The following is a 17,515-nucleotide window of genomic DNA, read 5'->3' as shown; positions in this document are numbered from 1 at the left end:
TCAGAGCCAGATACGGTACATTTACTGCACACCCACAGGTGCTGTACGTACGTTCTGTGAAACCCGACATCTTATCGACATCGTCGCTGATGGTGGTGTGAGCGAGCGTGAAATGCAAGGGCCCGCAGTTTTTCATGACAGCCAGCTGCTCAACAAAATGGAGCCCTGCCTGCTTTTTTTCTGCTGAGGGCCGGGATGTCAGCCCTGACGTTCGAGCGAATCCCTGCTCGCCCTAACCTTGAGTGCCACCGTCAACCAATCCGCGCCTCGCTTTCACAAGCTTTCCCCGCGCTCAAGGGAGCTGTGGTGAAGGAAATGCGCCGTTCAATTGCTCCCGATGCGCCGAACCCCCCATTAATTGTCCGTTCAGCCAGCGAGCACAGGCCGTAATGTCGTTGTAGATCGAACCATCCAGGATCCATCCATCATCTCAACCGCGCTGCCCATTTTCCCTGCATCCACCTGTGTAGACCCTTTCGCTGCCAAGTTCTCGCTTCGTCTCTTCTTAGCATTTTGCTCTTGTCCTCCTCCGTCCATTGCACCGTTGTACCAGCAAGCCAGCTATGGTCGCTCCTTGAGGCAATCCGGCCACGTCTGCGCGATTGAAATTGTTTCCGTCATTCTATTGTTTGCTCAACGCATATCGACTCCGGGTTCCCCCGCATTTATTTTTGGGTACAACGTCTGCGCCGTACCTGCGCGCTCGGGACTTTCGCATCGGACGGACGCCGCCGTCGAGCGCTTTTGCTGCCGTGGAACCACTGTATATATATCTATTATGAGGCTTCGGAAGGCCGCTCGCGTCATCCTCATCGGTGCACCTGGTGTTGGCAAGGGGACGCAGTCTGAGCGCTTGCTCCAACGCTTCCCCCAGCTTTCGTCGATCAGCTCCGGCGATCTACTCAGGAACAATGTCAAAAACAGGACGCCTCTCGGTAAGCATTTACACACTCCGGTGGTTCAGAACTCGAGACTGACGATGGTTCGTTGGCAGGGATCAAGGTGGAGAGCACGATGAAAGCTGGTGGTCTCGTCCCTGATGCTCTCATACTTCGCCTCATCACGAACGAGCTCAACCAACGTGGGTGGTTGTTTGCCAACAAGAGCTCCAACATCATGACACTGTCGTCTTCTAGTATCTCTGTTGATGCGCAATCCTTCGAAGCAGAACAAGCCGCCGAAGCGGAGGCCGCCTCGTTTATCTCCTCCCCAACGCTGTCTGGCCAGTACTCGCCGCCGCAGCCATCCGAAGATCCCTCCGCATCCTTCCTTCTCGATGGCTTCCCCCGAACAGCCACGCAGGCCGATCAGCTCGACGAAATCATCCCCATAAACCTCGTCGTGTCGCTAAAGACGCCCTTCAAGGTCATAATGGAGCGCATCGCCGGACGCTGGGTCCACGAGCCGTCAGGGCGGGTGTACAACGATACTTTCAATGCGCCCAAGGTGGCGGGTCTTGACGACGTCACTGGCGAGCCGCTGGTAAGGCGCATGGACGACAGCGAGGACGTTTATCGCGAGCGGTTCCGCAAGTTTGAAGAAACTAGCCTGCCGCTTTTAGACCACTACGACAAGAAGGGCGTCCTGTGGGAAGTCGAGGGCTTGAGCAGCGACGAGATCAGCCCCAAGCTCTTCCGGGAATTTGAGAGACGCTTTGTCGCCTGAAGTGTCTTGTGTGTTTGTAAATAGCAGCTCTGCTTTTCCGGCGTTTCGGGGTCCTTGCGGGTATCAGGTAGCCGCCATGAAGCCTAGGACAGGCCACAGCACGGCGTTGATCTATAGCGGCCGGGTCTACGGAACGGTCCTTTTGGTGATCTATCGGGGTTCATATGTATCATACAATCTACTCGAGCCTCGTTTTATTTTATTGTTAGCCGTCTCGAGCATTTTTTTCTCTCGAAATATGAAAGTTCGGGCCGAAATCTCGGGCTCATCTCTTGGGCCCCATACATCAGTTTTGTCTGTCTTCGCAGACTGGCGCTGCCTCAGAGCACATATCAGCACCTCCAGTCAGCAAAGCACTGTCTGAGTTGAATGTTTCTAGTTGAGGACCCCATCTTGTCATCAGTTGTTGTCATATGGGATCAGGATGAAACTCGCGGGGCGCAGAGAAGATAGGTCAGTCAAGTGAGCGGGCATCACGCCGTACTTAGCAAACTACCAATTACCCCATTAGACCGGGTTGTCAATAGCCTGGGTCGAGCTTTAGTAATGAGCAGTTGATTCTGCTGAAAATAAGGTGTATGAAGGCCGGCTTTAAAAGCGGATCCAGTCCGCACTTGCGGCCGCATCACCCGCCTGTGCGGCCGTGTCAATGACGCCGGTGATTGGCCAGCCAACATGGACTTCGCTCATCTCCAGCCAAGTCCGCACCATTAAGACCGGGACAAGCGTGGCTCGACACCCACGAAGCCATGGCACAAGTCAGATAGTTCGTGATCGTTGCCTGCGAGACTAATCATGGTGAAGGGTGAAGGGTACTATTTTGGCGCAATGCCTAGTCAAGCCTTGGGCTGCCGTCCGGAGATAGGATAAGTCCCTTTGGGAGTGGGTTGTTAATGAGAGCTCTAGATATCGAACACTCTTCTATTTAAGGCGGCTGTATGCTGTTCTCGACAAGACGAGTTTCAGTCTATCATCCCATCGACATCCAAGATAGTCCCGATTAAAGAAAGTCAAACACCTGTCCAACAAGGCATTGCTTCTTCAAGATGTCTCGCTACGCCGAAGTCCACACGCCCGAACATCGCAAAGGCGCGGGAGACGCTCGCCCGACTGGTCTTCAAATCATCCAAGATGAAAAGCGGGAGGCCGACCTGGTCGGCAAGGTCGTCATTGTGACCGGTACCTCGTCTGGTATTGGTGTGCCGACGGTGGAAGCCATGGCGGCCACTGGCGCAACCGTCTACTGCACGGCCCGTGACCTCGACCGGGCCAAGACCGCTCTGGGTGCTCTTCTCGACTGGGACAAAGTCCACCTGCTGAAGATGGACCTGACGAGCCTCGCCAGTGTCAAAGCATTCGCCGACGAGTTCAAGAAACGAGAGTCCAAGCTCAACATCCTCATCAACAATGCGGGCGTCATGGCCTTGCCCACTCGGCAGACCACATCCGACGGCTTCGAGATGCAGATCGGAACCAACCATTTTGCACACTTCTACCTCTTCTGTCTTCTCCGTGACCATCTGCTGGCCGGCGCGACCCCAGAATTTAACTCCCGCGTCGTCAACCTGTCCAGCTCCGGTCACCGTGTGAGCACTGTCCAACTCGACGACATCAACCTGGAGAAGGGCTATGAGCGCTGGAAGGCGTACGGCAATTCCAAGACGGCCAACATCTGGATGGCAAACCAAATCACTCGACTGTACGGATCGAAGGGGATCCAAGGCTACAGCGTGCATCCCGGGGGCATCGAGACGCCACTGCAAAAGTACACACCGGAGATAATGGAATTCGCCAGGGGCGACGACTTCACGGTGAAGTACATGAAGAGCACGGCACAGGGCTGCTCGACGACCATCTTCGCAGCTGTTGCTCGGGAGCTTGAGGGCAAGGGTGGTGTGTTCCTCGAGGACTGCCAAATCGCTCCGCCAGTCTCAGAAGGGACGACCTTTGAGGGTTATGGTCAACTGGCATTCGGTCATGAAAAGTGGGCATATGATCCGGAAGGAGAGGAGAAACTGTGGAAGCTGAGCTTGGAGAAGGTTGGACTCAGCGAGTAGATGCAGGGTGGTAGATAGCTGTAGGGGATAAGGTGGCTTGAAAGAAGGGCCCCTTTGGCCTGGATGAGAACCTATCAATAAAGATCATCTCGATCCATATCTCCCATACTTGTAGATCTTGGCATGCAATGATTCCAGTGAGATGGGACTCGGTGTCTGTGTTACTAGTGTGTAAGCGTCGACATCCAAGATTCGTACTGAATCAAAAGCTGCACCTGGGCGTCTGTGATGGTTACAGCGGTGATCTCTGACAGGGGTTGACGGGAGGCAGACTTACTCCGTAGTTAACACCAGCTCGCTCCAGCCAAGCCACGACTGCGAAGAGCGAAGAGGGAAAAAAAGAAGTGGGTCTCCAAATTGGCCCTACGCACCGCACCAGCCACACTTTGCAGCCTTCGTACCCTGGGCTTGGTTGGTTCGTGCATTTTGATTGGGGCTTGCAGCAATTTCCCCCCACTTCTCCTGCCACATCGCTAAATTTTGCAACTCCCACAATTGGATTTCGAAATTTGACCTTTGGGGCTCCTCTGATCCATTTCACACCGATTCACCACCACTCCCGTCAACAACATCACCGTCTTCGACCACCAACAGACGTCAAGATGGCGACCGAATTGACTGTCCAGAGCGAGCGCGCTTTCCAGAAGCAGCCTCACATCTTCCAGAACTCCAAGACCAAGCTTCGCACGGCTCGCCCCGGCAAGAATGGAAGGCGCTGGTAAATAAGCCCTCGACAAACACCACGATATCCACGTCACAACAAGGCTGACGTTCTTTCGCACAGGTACAAGTCTGTCGGTCTGGGCTTCAGGACCCCCAAGAACGCCATTGAGGGCAACTACATCGGTACGTGGACGATATGTTTGGCTGGGAGGAGTCGTGGATGCAAATTTCGAGAACCGGGGACGACGCGACAAAGGGCGAAGGATTCCAAGGACACCACTCTCAGAAGAGCGAGGGAAGCTGACCTGATCGAACTGCAGACAAGAAGTGCCCCTTCACTGGTCTCGTCTCCATCCGTGGCCGTATCCTGACCGGCACCGTCGTTTCCACCAAGATGCACCGTACCATCATCATCCGCCGCGAGTACCTTCACTTCATCCCCAAGTACTCCCGTTACGAGAAGCGCCACAAGAACCTTGCCGCCCACTGCTCCCCGGCTTTCCGTGTCGAGGAGGGTGACCAGGTTACCGTTGGCCAGTGCAGGCCTCTGAGCAAGACGGTAGGTCTTTTTTCCCTCGGGCCAAAATTACGTTATGGCTGCGAGACACGCGACACATCTCTGGCAATCGGGACTGACAAAAGACATTGCAGGTGCGATTCAACGTTCTCCGTGTGCTTCCCCGGACTGGCAAGGGCGTCAAGAAGTTCAGCAAGTTCTAAACGGGTCGCTTTCCTTTGGCATTCAAGGCGTGGGTTTGCATGAGGGCTTTCATCTGCGAATAGGGATGGCGGTCAAACGGGCAACTGCTAGGCACGAAAATGTGTTATAGAAGCAGTTCTGAATGGAACTTTTTTTCGAGCAACCCAACCGTGAGGATTGTTATGACGACGTACCCGCGAATTCATCACGAAGAGGAATGAGGATACTGGGTGAGGTGCTGGACGGTGGACTGGGCCAGGCATGGCCAAACAACCACCTGGATTATTTTTGTGTGTTTAATCTCGGTGCACAACGGATCCCGGAGTCGAAAAGCTCATCTGCAATCTGTTTACCAGACCTGTTCTCCCTCCTGCAGTCCGTTGTGATACTTGTCGAACCACTACCTCACATTGACCCAAGAGTGATACCTGCTGATGGCATCCAATACCCACATGCAACTGCGGTGAAGGACTCGGTGCTGGATATGAGCCATCACTTCGCTTATGAACGCTATGAAGGCAAGATTTCAAAGTTCAGGGCAAGCTAAGCTTATCAAGTGTAGACTTTCTGCAGATCACGACACTGCTACGATTGTGCTGCTCATTCCTGGCCATCATTTCTTACTTGTTCTACGTTGTTGACAATGTCATGAATCTTGCCTACAGTATATTTCGGGTGTTTCTTTGGTGCAGGTGGGCAAATACATTTGCTTAGTCACCCAAAACTGTTAATCGATAAGGCCCAAATCTTCAACACGGACATCTCCCGGAAAGCATTGGATGGCCTCAAACTGAGTGAACCAAGGAATACCGCAATGGGATGGCTAGGTAGCATATTCGGCGGCTCTGCCGACCAGGACGACCCCCTGCGCAAGCTCGACCCGAAGCTTCGCGAGTTCCTCGAGAAAGAGTCCCCCGTCAAGTTCCAATCCAGCTCCAAGCCAGCACAGGACCAGCAACCAGCTGAACAAACACGGAATGTCGCTACTGCTGCAACCACCTCGGCCGGGGCCAACCCGGCCGAGAAGTCCGCGCTGCCCTCCGAGTCGCTGTACCAGGACGGCCGCTACGCGCACCTGTGGAAGACGTACCGGCCGCTGGCCGAGGTCGAGGCCGAGGCCAAGAGCGACCACGAGAAGCTGATGGACGTGCTGGACGGCTACAAGGAGCGGCGGGCCATGATCGGGCGCGCGGCGCTCGAGAACTGCGCCCTCGAGCAGGAGGACTGGAACAACTGCATGCGCCGCGGCGACTGGACGGCGCGGATGACCATGTGCCGCGAGCAGGTGCGCAAGTTTGAGCGGTGCTACACCATGCAGTCGGTACGAACCCCCCCCCCCCCCCTTTTCACCCGCAGGTAATGTGCTGTGCTTTTGGGGAGCGAAGAGAACTAATGGGGAAATGAAACCAAATCCAGCGTCTCTTGAAGGCCCTTGGCTACCTGTCCACGCAGGAGCGATCCCCCGAACTGGACGAGCAGATCCAGCTGCACGCCGACACGCTCTACCACCGCATGCTCGAGCAGGAGGCCGCGATAGAAAAGGCCAAGGCCGAGGGCAAGCCGGTGCCGACGTTCAAGCCGCTGATATCGACTGTTCAGCCCCCCGCACCCGCGGCAGCGGCAGCGACGACGACGACGACGACGAACACGGAGAACGAGGCGGACACGGTGGATGTACAGACGCGGTTCAAGGCGCGGCTCGACAAGTTGCCGGAGGAGGAGCGGGCGGCCGAGGAGGAAGCCATGCGGGCGGAGCTGCGGGCCAAGGCCGAGGTGGCGTCCAAGGTCAAGACGCTGTGGGACGAGCAGGCCGAGGGCCGGCGGCAGCGCAGGGAGGAGGGCACGCAGACCGTGGGAGACCGGATATCGAGCCTCTTTTGGGGCGGCAGCGGCAAGTCGTAGAGCTCGGTGCGACGATGCCGGGTATTCGTGGACGCCTTCCAGACGTGTAATTATACCTGTATGATGGACGATTGGCGATTGTGAGACATATCTCTGATATATAGACATAGCGAACAAAAGCATGAATAATGATGGCCACAGTCAGCTCCCACCAGAATGGATGGTACCATAGTTTATTTTCAGGTTTCAACGGATTCGCCTTGAATCAAGTTACGAACCCAGCGTTGTCATAAGTCATTCATAGCCGGGCCAGGACTTGTGTCCGACCTTAGACTCGTCTCATACAGTAGGTATAGTAGCCAGACTCATCGGCCCTCCAGCACAGCAGCCGCCCTCTCGAGGAACTCGTTGAAGCCCCTGAGATGCCCCAACACGCCGCCACCATCGCTCTTGCTACACGCCTGATCTGCCACCCTGCTGATCAACAGCTCCAGGTTGTTCAGCTCCGCCACTTTCAGCTCCGCCGGGGCCAGCTCCGGCGCCGCCTGGCCCTTCTCCACGACGAGGTCGATGTCGTGCATGGTAGAAGACAGTTCGATATGATGCTAACGGATAAAACAGTGAGTACAAGATTTCACTCGGCATGGGGGGCGGTGAAAGAGCGAAGACTTACCAGTGCCTCTTTCCGCTCTGCTTCATGCCGCATCCTCGTGGCGTCCATGCGTAGCGCGACCTGCTCGCGCTCGGCCCTGATGCGCAGAATCTCGTCCCGTAGAGCCAGTTTGTCCTTCTGGGCAGCCCGCACGCGCTTCCTAAGCGCATGCAGCGTATCCAGGGCGATCGTCTATGTGTTGTTTCGTCAGTCTCATTAGGTGTCGGGACGTGGTAGGTTTGCGGGATCGGAAACTCACATGCTCGAGGAGTCGAGTCCTCAACTCCTCCTGGAAGGCCTCCACCGCCCGGAGCTTGACCCTGAACTCCCGCTTCGTCGCGGCGTCCTCCGCGTTGACGGCGTTCTCGTGCAGCTTCTCGAGGGTCATGTCGATGATCTCCTCGCACATCTGCGAGAGCACATCAACGGCGTTGACGCCAGCACGGTTGGAGTAAGGAATGTCCGCCGCCAGGATGTCCGTGTCCGTGTCGTTCTCGGCCGTATGGATCTTCCTCGTGAACCTTTGTACCTGCACCGGGACGGGCTCGCCAGCTTCGACCTCGACAGCCTTGCGTTTCCGCGATTGCGCCTTGCCTTCGCCCTTCCTTTGCCGCTGGTTCTGTTGTTGTGGCTGTTTCTGCTTTGCGGGGCTGGGCTTTGCCTGCCTGCGGCGGCTCTTCGGGCCCGGAGTTGGCTCCTCGTTGTTAGGCTGAGAACCCAACTCGGGCGAGGGCTCGTGCAGGCTACGGCGAGGCCTCTTCCGACCCAGACGCGCAGCAGCCTCCTTCTCGCCGATCTCTTCCGCCTCTTCGGGTTCTTCGGGCTCTTGCTGCTGAGGAGGGGGCTCTTCCTGGCTCTTGCGAGGCCGGCCTCGCTTCGCTTTTGCTGGCTGGTCCGGCGATAGTTCATCCGGCTCGGATACGGCTTGTGCAGCCGGCCTCGTGCTTTTCCTGGTGCTCGAACGCACCGAGGTTTCTGAGGCAGGGCGGCCTTGCCGTCTTGACCGCTGTACAAGCGGCGATGACGACGGGACTTGCGCTGCTGCTTCGACAGATGCTGTCGGTGAGAGCTCGTCAATCTCGCCCTGGTCTGCAGGGCTTCGGGGCTGTCTCCTCGCTGCTGATCTCGCCGCCGACTGTGCTGCCTGGGCGCTCTTTCGCGCAGATGGCCTCCCGAGTGGAGGTGATGATCCGCCATCCTGATGTGGTGCTTCCGCCGCGGCGCTGACGGGGGACAGCTCATCCACTTCCTCCCCGGCCGTAGGCGACACACGCGTCACCCTCCGTAGATTCGTCCGCCCCGACCTCGCGGACGCCGCTTCGCTCCTCCTCGACATACGGGTCAGCGGTGAAGACACAGCCACGGGATCTTCGTCGTCGTCGTCATGGCCGCCGAGCCGCCCTCCACTCCCGCCGATGACACTCTGCAGCGCCGCGCTCTGGGACGCCGCGCCGCTGATGCGCACCCTCCTCCGCGACCCGCTCCCCGGCGCGTCCGCGGGGCTCTCGCCCACCTCCTCGACCAGCACCCCCGCCTGCCGCGGCGTCAGGCCTCCCAGCCTAGGGCTCGGCCCCGTCGCCGCGGGCGCAGCGCCCGCCGCCCTCGCGCCCGCGCTCTCCTCCTCGCTGAACTCGGGTATGTCGTAGGGGCTGCTGCTCTTGGCCGCGCGGCGCGGCTGCGAACGCGTGCCGCCGGAGCCGGGCACGGGCGCGGCGGAGCCGAGCTGCTCCTGGGGCTGCGAGCTGTTCAGGCGGCGCCTCTTGGCCGACGAGTTGGGCGTCGTGCGCTGCTGGGGTCCCGGCGGCAGGCGCGGCGGAGAACCACCGGCGGCGGCGGCGGCGGCGTCGGGGCTCTCGAGGCCGAGGTCGAAGCCGAATGAGATGTCCGCTACTTCGTGTCGCCTGAGAGAGGGAGTAAAACCTAGAGGTCAGCTACTTTCTCGACACAAAAGATGCGCAGACTCTGCCGGGAGAGCAACTGACTGGGCCCCGCGCATGCGCCCGAGCATGCGCTCTGCGCGACCTGTAGCATCTTGTTGTTAGTTGATTTGCGCGACTGGAGGGCTGGGCGGAGCGAACTGACTTTCTGCCATCTGCGTCGGGAGATAACTGTGTACAGCTAGTTCATCTACAGTATGGAGCTGCGTTGGCTGTGCCGAGTGTAAAGAATGACATTGCTCAGATGCTGCTGGCCTTGCTTTGTGCTTTCGAAAAGACGGAGACGCGTCTTGGGTAAATCGACGGTGGATGGGGGCGCGTATCATTGGGCCGGGGGTGGCTGCAGTGGTCCCCGGAGGTCGCTACAGTGGCCTACCGCGACAAAGTTCGCAGCAAAGCTGGGGCTTCAGGTCCGCAATTGAGCAGCACTCAGTGAACTTAATTGCCAGCCATCATCCATCCATGGATCGTTCATTTGAATCAAACATCAACACAACAGAGGACCTCCGGCTCAACTTCAAGCAGCGCTTGTAGATCTACATTTGAACAGATCATGTTATATTGATTGATCTATGCCCCCGTCGATGAATCAGACATACGGTGAATATAGTACTCCGTCATAAAGTAAGCAACTCCGTTGCTGGATGTGATATAGTTACATGCTTGTAAACTGTCTGCAATGCTGGAGGGAGACTGTTCTAGTCTCCATGTTGGTATCATTTTCCAAGAAAACTCCCAAAACATTCAGCAAGGTCCTTCGAGGTCTTTCCAAAAACCCAATCGGCACTTCGTCTCGCACCTAGTACACAGACGAATAGCTTGCCAGCCGGCCTCTAGCTGTCCTTGAGCTTCGCCACGACTCTGTGGTGGTCAGCTTCACGCCTGAAAGCAGCCTCCTCCAATTTCAGCTCTCCTGCGCGCCTCTTTTCCTCTTGCTGCTGCACCTTCTGGGCCTTCTTTGCAGCCTCTGCCTCGATCTTGGCCTCCGCATTGGCCAGCACAAAGGGTTTGGTGCTACCCATTGCCGGCTTCTTCACCGGAGCGAGCGCGGCGGCGATGCTCTCTGCCTTGGCGTCCTTGTTGGCTTGCTCTGCATCTTTCTTTTCTGGTTGTTGGGGTGCATTATTGGAGTCCTTCGGCGGCGGTACTGCTGCCTCTTCCTTTGTCTCCGGCGAGCGGGCTGACGCATCGGCAGGCTTCTCGGCCGCCGTCTTCGCAGGCTCTACGGGACCCCCTGCCTTGGCGTCCCTGTTGTCCGCAGCCGCTGCTGCATCCTTCTGCGCTGGCGGCGACTGAGCGGCAGTGTCGCCCGGAGACTTGTCGCCAGCAGGTTTGCCATCGGCGGCCTGGTGGGCTTCGTGCACATCTGCCCTGTGCGCCGCATTCTTTTGCTTTTCCTCCTCCTCCGCCTTCTTCAGCGCGTCCAACTTCTTCTGCCGGTCCTTGCCGGCCTGTTCCCACTTCTTCCTCCTCTCCGCTTCCTTCTTCTCCGCCTCCTCCTCTTCGGGGGTGACCTGCTTGATCTTGGGGACCCAGTCCATTTTGGCGTCGTCGAAGAGGTGGTCGTGAAAGTCCTTGTTGTATAGGGACTTCGCGCTGTACTCGGCCTGGAGAATCTCCTTGTAGCGGTATGGGATCTTGGCCGGCGAGCCTTCGAACACTGTCTCCCGGAGAGGGAAAATATACGTATCCTGTTCACGTCAGCATCCATTCATTTCTGCCACGCATCGAGGCAGTACCGACCCTGAACTCGTGGCCGTCCTTGCAACTCATCATGCCCTCTCCCTCGGGATGGGTGAGGTTGTACCGAGCAGTGGTGATGTCAATGAACAAGCCGCTCGACGTGTCGATCCACCTGGCGTCGATGACGTTCATCTTGTCCGTCTGCTCGCGGTTCTTGAAGTGCGGGTTGACTTCAAGCATATAGTCGCGCCCGTCCGGTATCCTCGGGGTGCGGTAGTGGAAGACAGACATGTTGTAGTATGCGGCCATGTAGTACATGCTGGACTCGGTGACTTGCACATCGACGTCCGTATCCCAAGGCATGATCTGGTCTGCAGGTCAGTAACTGGTGCCTCGGAGAGCAGACTAGATCAAGACTGACATGCTTGTTCCACCACCAGCCCAGGAGAGATCCATGCATCAGCCATGTCTCGATGCCCAGATCAGAGAAGGTGGCCAAGTATGTTTGTAACAAATTCTTGAGCGCCTCTTTCTGCTCATGGTAGGGCAGGGTCTCTTCCGCAAAGCTACAGCATAGTTTAGCAATAATGCCAGATGGTAATGGAATCGCAATGGCCAATCATACCGGCCATCATAATGCGGATGGAATCTTGAGAGAAGGAAATATATTAGTTAGTAAAGAGTTGTCAGATCTGAGCTCCCAAATTGTGAGGCCTTACGTAGATTCATCTGCGAGCAAGACATGAGTTAGCAACAGCGATACATCGTCATGAATAGCGAGTTGGCTTGCCACCGCGCAAGAGGAACGAGTAAAGATAAACAAATGCAGAGCAATGCTGTGACCTTATCGGGCTGTTCACTCCCTTGCAGCGGCCTTGCTAACGTCGCCCACAAATAGCGTAAACCCGAAGCATAGTTTTTGAGAGGCCGCGCGGCCCTGAGAACAACACAACAATAGTGACTTACGGAAGTATTTTTGTGAGTTTCCACGAGAACCGCTCTTGTTCACACGCTGCTTCCTCCTCACGGATTCGAAATCGGCATCTCGTTTCCCTAGTGGTGCTGCGAGTCCCTCTGTGAGAAAGGCGCCGAGGCAGAGCAGGCTGCCCAGGCGCATCCTGAGCTACGAGAGAGGAATAGCCTCCGATGGCGACTCAGGATGCAGAGTAACTCGACAAGAGTGTTGCAGAAGCGCACAGGCAAGGCTCGAGGTAAATGCTGTGTCCTTGTCTGCTTGGACCAGTCGATGTTGTGTAGGGCGGTGGTACTGTATAAGTGGCGAGGAAAGCAGACGCTGTCTGAATATGTGTTGCTCGTGCGAAGTGTCGAGGGTGTATTGAGAAAAAAAGAAAGCAGCGAAAAAAAAAAAAAAAAAAGGATACAATTCAAAAAGCAATTACAAGATTAACATGGCGTGTGAAGGGGAAGGGGGAAGTATGGAGGAAAGCGACCGTGAATCAGAAACTCGAGCCGTGTTAGTCGGACACCTGTTCCTGGAAAGCTGATATGCTCCAAGAGATCGCCCTACTACTATCCTAAGGGATGCGGGAATGCGATCGAGGCGCTACCCGAGCTGGACAGCACAACGACGGGATATGACAAGAGGAACAATCAATTAGCGGCTTCAGCAAGAGACAAGCAAGACAGGGGACTACCCAGGCCGAGCCTTTCGATCGTCATACAGGAGGTCAGCCCGGGCCTTCTGTGCCGTCGCCTGCAGCTAAGGTTTTCGTACTGGTGACACGCAACCACTGTCTTGTTTGGGCATCGGGTCGCGTGCCATGCTGATCAGAGGCCCCCCCAGCAAAAGTGTACAGAGCGCGTCGTTTGCTCCGTCAAAGTGCGAGTCGAAAAATCCACCCAATTCAAGGCTGGGCAGAACTACAGTAGTAGATGTCTCGGATTGTCTTTGTATGCACACACGCAGTAGTATGATAAAGCAGGGCCAGGAATGCCCAGACAACAAAATTCGACAGAGATGACGAAATTGCCCACTCGTCCCCCCCCCCCCCCCCCCCCCCCCCCCCCCCCCCCCCCCCGGTCTGCAAGGGCCGGGATGGCACACACCACCACACCTTGACTCTGGATGGTGGAGTCGTTGGATGGGGATGCAATTCCCCGTCGAGACTGCCACTGAATCCCTAGGTGGAATTCGGGCGGGTCTGTATCTCGTGTCTCTTTCTTCGATAACGCCGTTTGTGCCGGCAGTCGGACGAGTGCCAAGGAGATAGACGAGAGTGAGGATGTCTAGTAACTCAAATCCATTGTGTAGTCGAGAACTAGGTGTCTTGGCAGGAATGGCAAGAATGTCGAGGCACCACGACGCAGCATCTCGAGCAGCAGTGGCTGGAGTGTTGGCTTGGAGGGAGATAAGAGAGTTGCCCAGCGGTACCAGGCGTCTGTTACTCGTTCCTGTCAGAGGTCAGGGGGATCAACATTGTCCTTGGGCGATGTGTGTGAATGGCAAATGCTTATTTGATTGACGCCAAGCCAATTGATCCATCCCGCAACTGCCCCACCGCCGTCGCGAATCGCATACCAACTCTTTTCCCGTTTCAATGCCCCGGCTTTTTGCAACACGCCCACTGGTGGGATGGAATCGATTTGCGGCTCATGTCGCCTGCCTGCATCGGCGCAGCCGTTCAGCTCCAATCCATGGATGATCTGTGGGCCAGAAACGGCATCTGTAGAACTGCGCATCGGGTAGAGACAGGCAAACATCAGAAAAGCATCCATCCCCAAGATGGGGTCACGGCTTGCCCAGCACAACAGCTGTTCACAAAGCAATTGTTAAACTCGCTTGGCAGCTGTCTATCTCATGAGGTAGGCAAGCAGACCGGGATCTTCTTCGGCTTGTGTTCCTGCATGGAAGCGTGTGATTGCTTGGTCTGGTCTGCGGAATGAGACATGCTTCCTACTTTTGGCTTCAGATGGTTGCACCTGGAACCCGACAATCATAGCATCTGTTTCTGTCTCACCCGATCAGGGAGAAGCCAAGTTCGTCACCGAAGCCGGTTACCCGCCCAGATACTTCTCGTCATCATTGAGGTGCGACTCCCCGCCTCTCTGGCCTCTCGGAGAACTAAAGAACTCCTGTTAGGAACCGGAAATCTGGGTGAATCTACTGGTGATAAAAAGGTCCTGTGTAAGTGTTTGTGTGGAAGGTGCCGAATTGCTGAGATTGATCACACACCACCTAAGACTCCAAGAAGCAACGGCACACGGGCTAGGAGACCACCATAGCTCGCATGACTAGGTAGGTCGCCCTCAAGGCAAATCTCCTCTGTCATTTTTGATAAGTGGCTCCGGCTAGTCGGCGAGCCCCTTGCCTGGTGGAATGTTTTACGCGAGTGATGCAGAGGAGGACCGGACGGCAAGCCTTTCCCGCGCCCGCTTGCTTGGCGCTCCCGGCTGCATATGCCCTATCTTTGCTTCGTAGGCCAGGGCCGAGACAGGTCGCGTGTACATTGGTCCAGCGGGCGGTGACTGGTTGCCTCTAGCCAGGCAACCAGGGCCTGAGCCGGAGTCCGACGCTGTGTCCAGGATCAGCTCTGGTGCATGGGCAAAGGACATAAGGCCCGAGAATCGGCGACGTAGATCACATCCAGCGTCCAGGGCGAGGAGAGGTTCCAACTAGATCTCGAGGGGTTCGGGACGGATTCCATGAAGACACCGCAGACGAGTCGTACTACCTAACTCTCGATACTCTGCACGAGTGGAGGTCAATACTGAGGTAGCAAGCTAATGCTGGCTAAGAACTCGAGTATCAACTTTACGTTTAGTTAGCTGCCACGCCTTGGAGAAAATAGAGATTAGCAGTTGTTGTCTTAGACACGTCTAGCCATGTGCATCGTTTTCCCAAAGGAGCGAGCGAAAGATGCCAACGGATGAATTAGTTGGAATAGCGCCAAACAGATGGTCGGGTCGAGTATGGTGATCCGACTGGGACGCATCTTGAAGGCAAGTCGTTAAGCACTTTGGCACTCTTTAAATGCAAGCAGTCGTGGTCGCAGTCACACCACGCCACACCACCTTGGACCAGTCGAGCTTGGAGCAGTCGTCTATAGACTGGCTATTCGTCAGTGCTAGCCCAACGCGATGATGCAGATTGTACAAGCGCACAAAGTGCGACGAGTGAAATGTTCGAGCTTTCTCGTCAACTCCAGGTTGGAGGATGACTTGAAATCTAGGAATCATAGAGTCCACACCCGAGGCGAGGCACATCGACCCTGTGTGTCATGGCCTCAGGCATGCATTGGCGGGATGGGTTTGAGCTCCCCCCAGGTTCGGTGCAAGTCCAGGCCGAGCAGCACCTTTCCGGGCGCCTGGGCGGGTGTGAATCCACCCAAAACGTCCACTGAGCTCCAACCAGAATATCGCCTTCGCTGGCGCGGGTCCCAGGCTGCAGCACTGTGGTGGTCCACGTAACATCCACGCATGCACGCCGTCCTTGGGTATTGGGGTAAGATGTTAGTCTACCTATATCTAACTATACCTGTTCGTAGATGCTCCTCTCCTCTTGAGAAAAGATCGAAACCTAAGTATAGGTGGCCTTTGGAAGAGACTTGCGCCGTGTTTCCCAGAACCTGCCTCGCTGGTTTGTGCATCCAGTGCTCGCCTCATTGACTTGAAGGTGTTGGGTGGAGAGCTCCGACGCTTAGCCTCCCCGCACGCACGTTACGTATCCTCATGAGCGATGAACGAAGCAAGCTAAGCGCAACCCCGATTGAGCTTCAACTCTCCAACAAATCCCCGAAACACCGTAATCCCGCCCACAGCCTTTGCATTGTGTTGGACAAATCGCCAAGATGGGAGGATGGAATGTCAGTACAAATCTGTCTCTCAAGGGACAAACGGCTGGCAAAAACAACTGACATGAGGCGCAGATATTCCGGATCCTGGGAGACTGCTCCCATCTCCTATCCAAGGCGATTCTGATCTTCGCCATCCATCGAAATAGAAGTGCTGAGGGTACGTCTGCGAACGCCTCTACGATATAGCGGTATAGCCAGCAGCTAACCTTGTGGCCTGCAGGCGTGTCTATGATAACACAGGTCCTCTATGCCGTCGTCTTCTGCACCCGCTACCTCGACATCTTTCGAGAAAGGTACCTATGGAACCTCTTCTTCAAGATATTCTACATCACCTCGTCGATTTACATCATCGCCATCATGCGATGGGTCTATCCGAGAACAAGGGAGAAGGAGCTAGCCTGGAAAATGGGCGCCGTCGTCACGGCCGGGTCCCTCCTGCTCTCGCCTTTCGCCATGCTCATCTTTGAGGACAAGGCCTCCTGGAGCTTCCGCTGGGTAAGCCACCCCCACTGTCAAAACCCAAAAGCTTTCCTCCCGCCGGTGCGCTAACGCTGTCCGGAAACAGTGGCTGTGGAACTTCTCCGAGATCCTCGAGTCCGTCTGCGTCCTGCCGCAGCTGCTCCTGCTGCGCCAGACCACCGTGCCCACCGTCATCGACTCGTTCTACCTCGTGGCCCTCGGCTCGTACCGCGCCCTCTACGTCCTGAACTGGATCTGGCGCGGCCTCGACCCCTCGGACCACGCCCCCAACGGCGTCTCCGTCATCTTCGGCATCATCCAGACCGCCCTCTACATCGACTTCGCCTGGGTCTACTACTCGCGCCAGCGCGTCAAGCTCCGCAACGGCGGCGTCGTCGACGCCGACGACATGCGCCGCGGCTGGCTCCTCAACCGCATCTTCGGCAAGCGCTTCGACCACGTCGAGGGCGACGACGAGGAGAACGCGCCCGCGCTCGGCGGCGGCGGCGGCGGGGCGCGCAACGGCGAGGCCGGTCCCGGGCGCGGGCCGCAGAGGGCCAAGTGGGGGTCGCGAGGCATCTCGGTGAGCGCGGACGACACGACGCTGGAGCACGAGCAGCGCCTGGACGGGGACCACAACATCGACGGCACGGTGGACCCGGACGCCAAGATGAAGGACCCCGACGAGCTCGCTCGAGCTCTGGACGAGGACGACGAGGACGACGCGCTCGCTGGTGCGAGCTCGAGCCGCAGCGGGCAGAATGGCATGAGGAACGAATGGGCTGATTAGATGGAGACAGGGTTTCTATCGTAGTTTCAATGGGGAGGGACATTTCGAGTCGGGGAAGGGAAACGGAGCTTCATCTTACCAATGATGGGGTAAGTAGAATAGCTTATAATGCAGCGCATCGATGATTCTCAAGCATGTGTAACTCTCATGGCCTAAGTAGACAGGCTTATTTCGGAAAAAAAGTTTGATTCCGAGTCATACTGCATTTATCTAGGCATATCATCTCATAACGATTCTGGTCAAAGTATATACA

The 17,515-nt window shown here is 56.5% G+C and overlaps 7 protein-coding genes across 7 annotated transcripts; 5 read left to right on the top strand and 2 right to left on the bottom strand.

The window, feature by feature from the left end:
- Positions 1-778: 778 nt before the first annotated feature.
- Positions 779-1,665, top strand: E0L32_003301 (uncharacterized protein; the record flags this gene model as incomplete). Its single annotated transcript, XM_031137587.1, has 2 exons — positions 779-935; positions 995-1,665. The coding sequence occupies 2 exons, from the start codon at positions 779-781 to the stop codon at positions 1,663-1,665; spliced, it is 828 nt and encodes a 275-aa protein (XP_030998894.1).
- A 1,046-nt stretch (positions 1,666-2,711) lies between these two features.
- Positions 2,712-3,722, top strand: E0L32_003300 (uncharacterized protein; the record flags this gene model as incomplete). The annotated part of the gene is made up of 1 exon (XM_031137586.1): positions 2,712-3,722. One exon carries the CDS (start codon positions 2,712-2,714, stop codon positions 3,720-3,722), a length of 1,011 nt encoding a protein of 336 aa, XP_030998893.1.
- A 602-nt stretch (positions 3,723-4,324) lies between these two features.
- On the top strand, positions 4,325-5,105 carry E0L32_003299 (uncharacterized protein; the record flags this gene model as incomplete). The annotated part of the gene is made up of 4 exons (XM_031137584.1): positions 4,325-4,440; positions 4,507-4,568; positions 4,706-4,944; positions 5,037-5,105. 4 exons carry the CDS (start codon positions 4,325-4,327, stop codon positions 5,103-5,105), a joined length of 486 nt encoding a protein of 161 aa, XP_030998892.1.
- A 794-nt stretch (positions 5,106-5,899) lies between these two features.
- E0L32_003298 (uncharacterized protein) lies at positions 5,900-6,987 on the top strand (the record flags this gene model as incomplete). The annotated part of the gene is made up of 2 exons (XM_031137583.1): positions 5,900-6,406; positions 6,502-6,987. 2 exons carry the CDS (start codon positions 5,900-5,902, stop codon positions 6,985-6,987), a joined length of 993 nt encoding a protein of 330 aa, XP_030998891.1.
- A 305-nt stretch (positions 6,988-7,292) lies between these two features.
- E0L32_003297 (uncharacterized protein) lies at positions 7,293-9,610 on the bottom strand (the record flags this gene model as incomplete). Its single annotated transcript, XM_031137582.1, has 4 exons — positions 7,293-7,532; positions 7,601-7,771; positions 7,839-9,499; positions 9,562-9,610. 4 exons carry the CDS (start codon positions 9,608-9,610, stop codon positions 7,293-7,295), a joined length of 2,121 nt encoding a protein of 706 aa, XP_030998890.1.
- Positions 9,611-10,349: 739 nt separating this feature from the next.
- Positions 10,350-12,316, bottom strand: E0L32_003296 (uncharacterized protein; the record flags this gene model as incomplete). The annotated part of the gene is made up of 5 exons (XM_031137581.1): positions 10,350-11,207; positions 11,260-11,565; positions 11,621-11,765; positions 11,919-11,928; positions 12,166-12,316. The coding sequence occupies 5 exons, from the start codon at positions 12,314-12,316 to the stop codon at positions 10,350-10,352; spliced, it is 1,470 nt and encodes a 489-aa protein (XP_030998889.1).
- Positions 12,317-16,007: 3,691 nt separating this feature from the next.
- E0L32_003295 (uncharacterized protein) lies at positions 16,008-17,262 on the top strand (the record flags this gene model as incomplete). The annotated part of the gene is made up of 4 exons (XM_031137580.1): positions 16,008-16,022; positions 16,086-16,170; positions 16,234-16,508; positions 16,579-17,262. The coding sequence occupies 4 exons, from the start codon at positions 16,008-16,010 to the stop codon at positions 17,260-17,262; spliced, it is 1,059 nt and encodes a 352-aa protein (XP_030998888.1).
- Between the last annotated feature and the right edge of the window lie 253 nt (positions 17,263-17,515).

This window comes from Thyridium curvatum (assembly GCF_004353045.1).
Source record: "Thyridium curvatum strain D216 chromosome Unknown NODE_14_length_560046_cov_85.173820, whole genome shotgun sequence".
Taxonomy (NCBI): Eukaryota; Fungi; Ascomycota; class Sordariomycetes; order Thyridiales; family Thyridiaceae; genus Thyridium; species Thyridium curvatum.
This window is presented reverse-complemented; position numbering and strand designations above follow the sequence as displayed.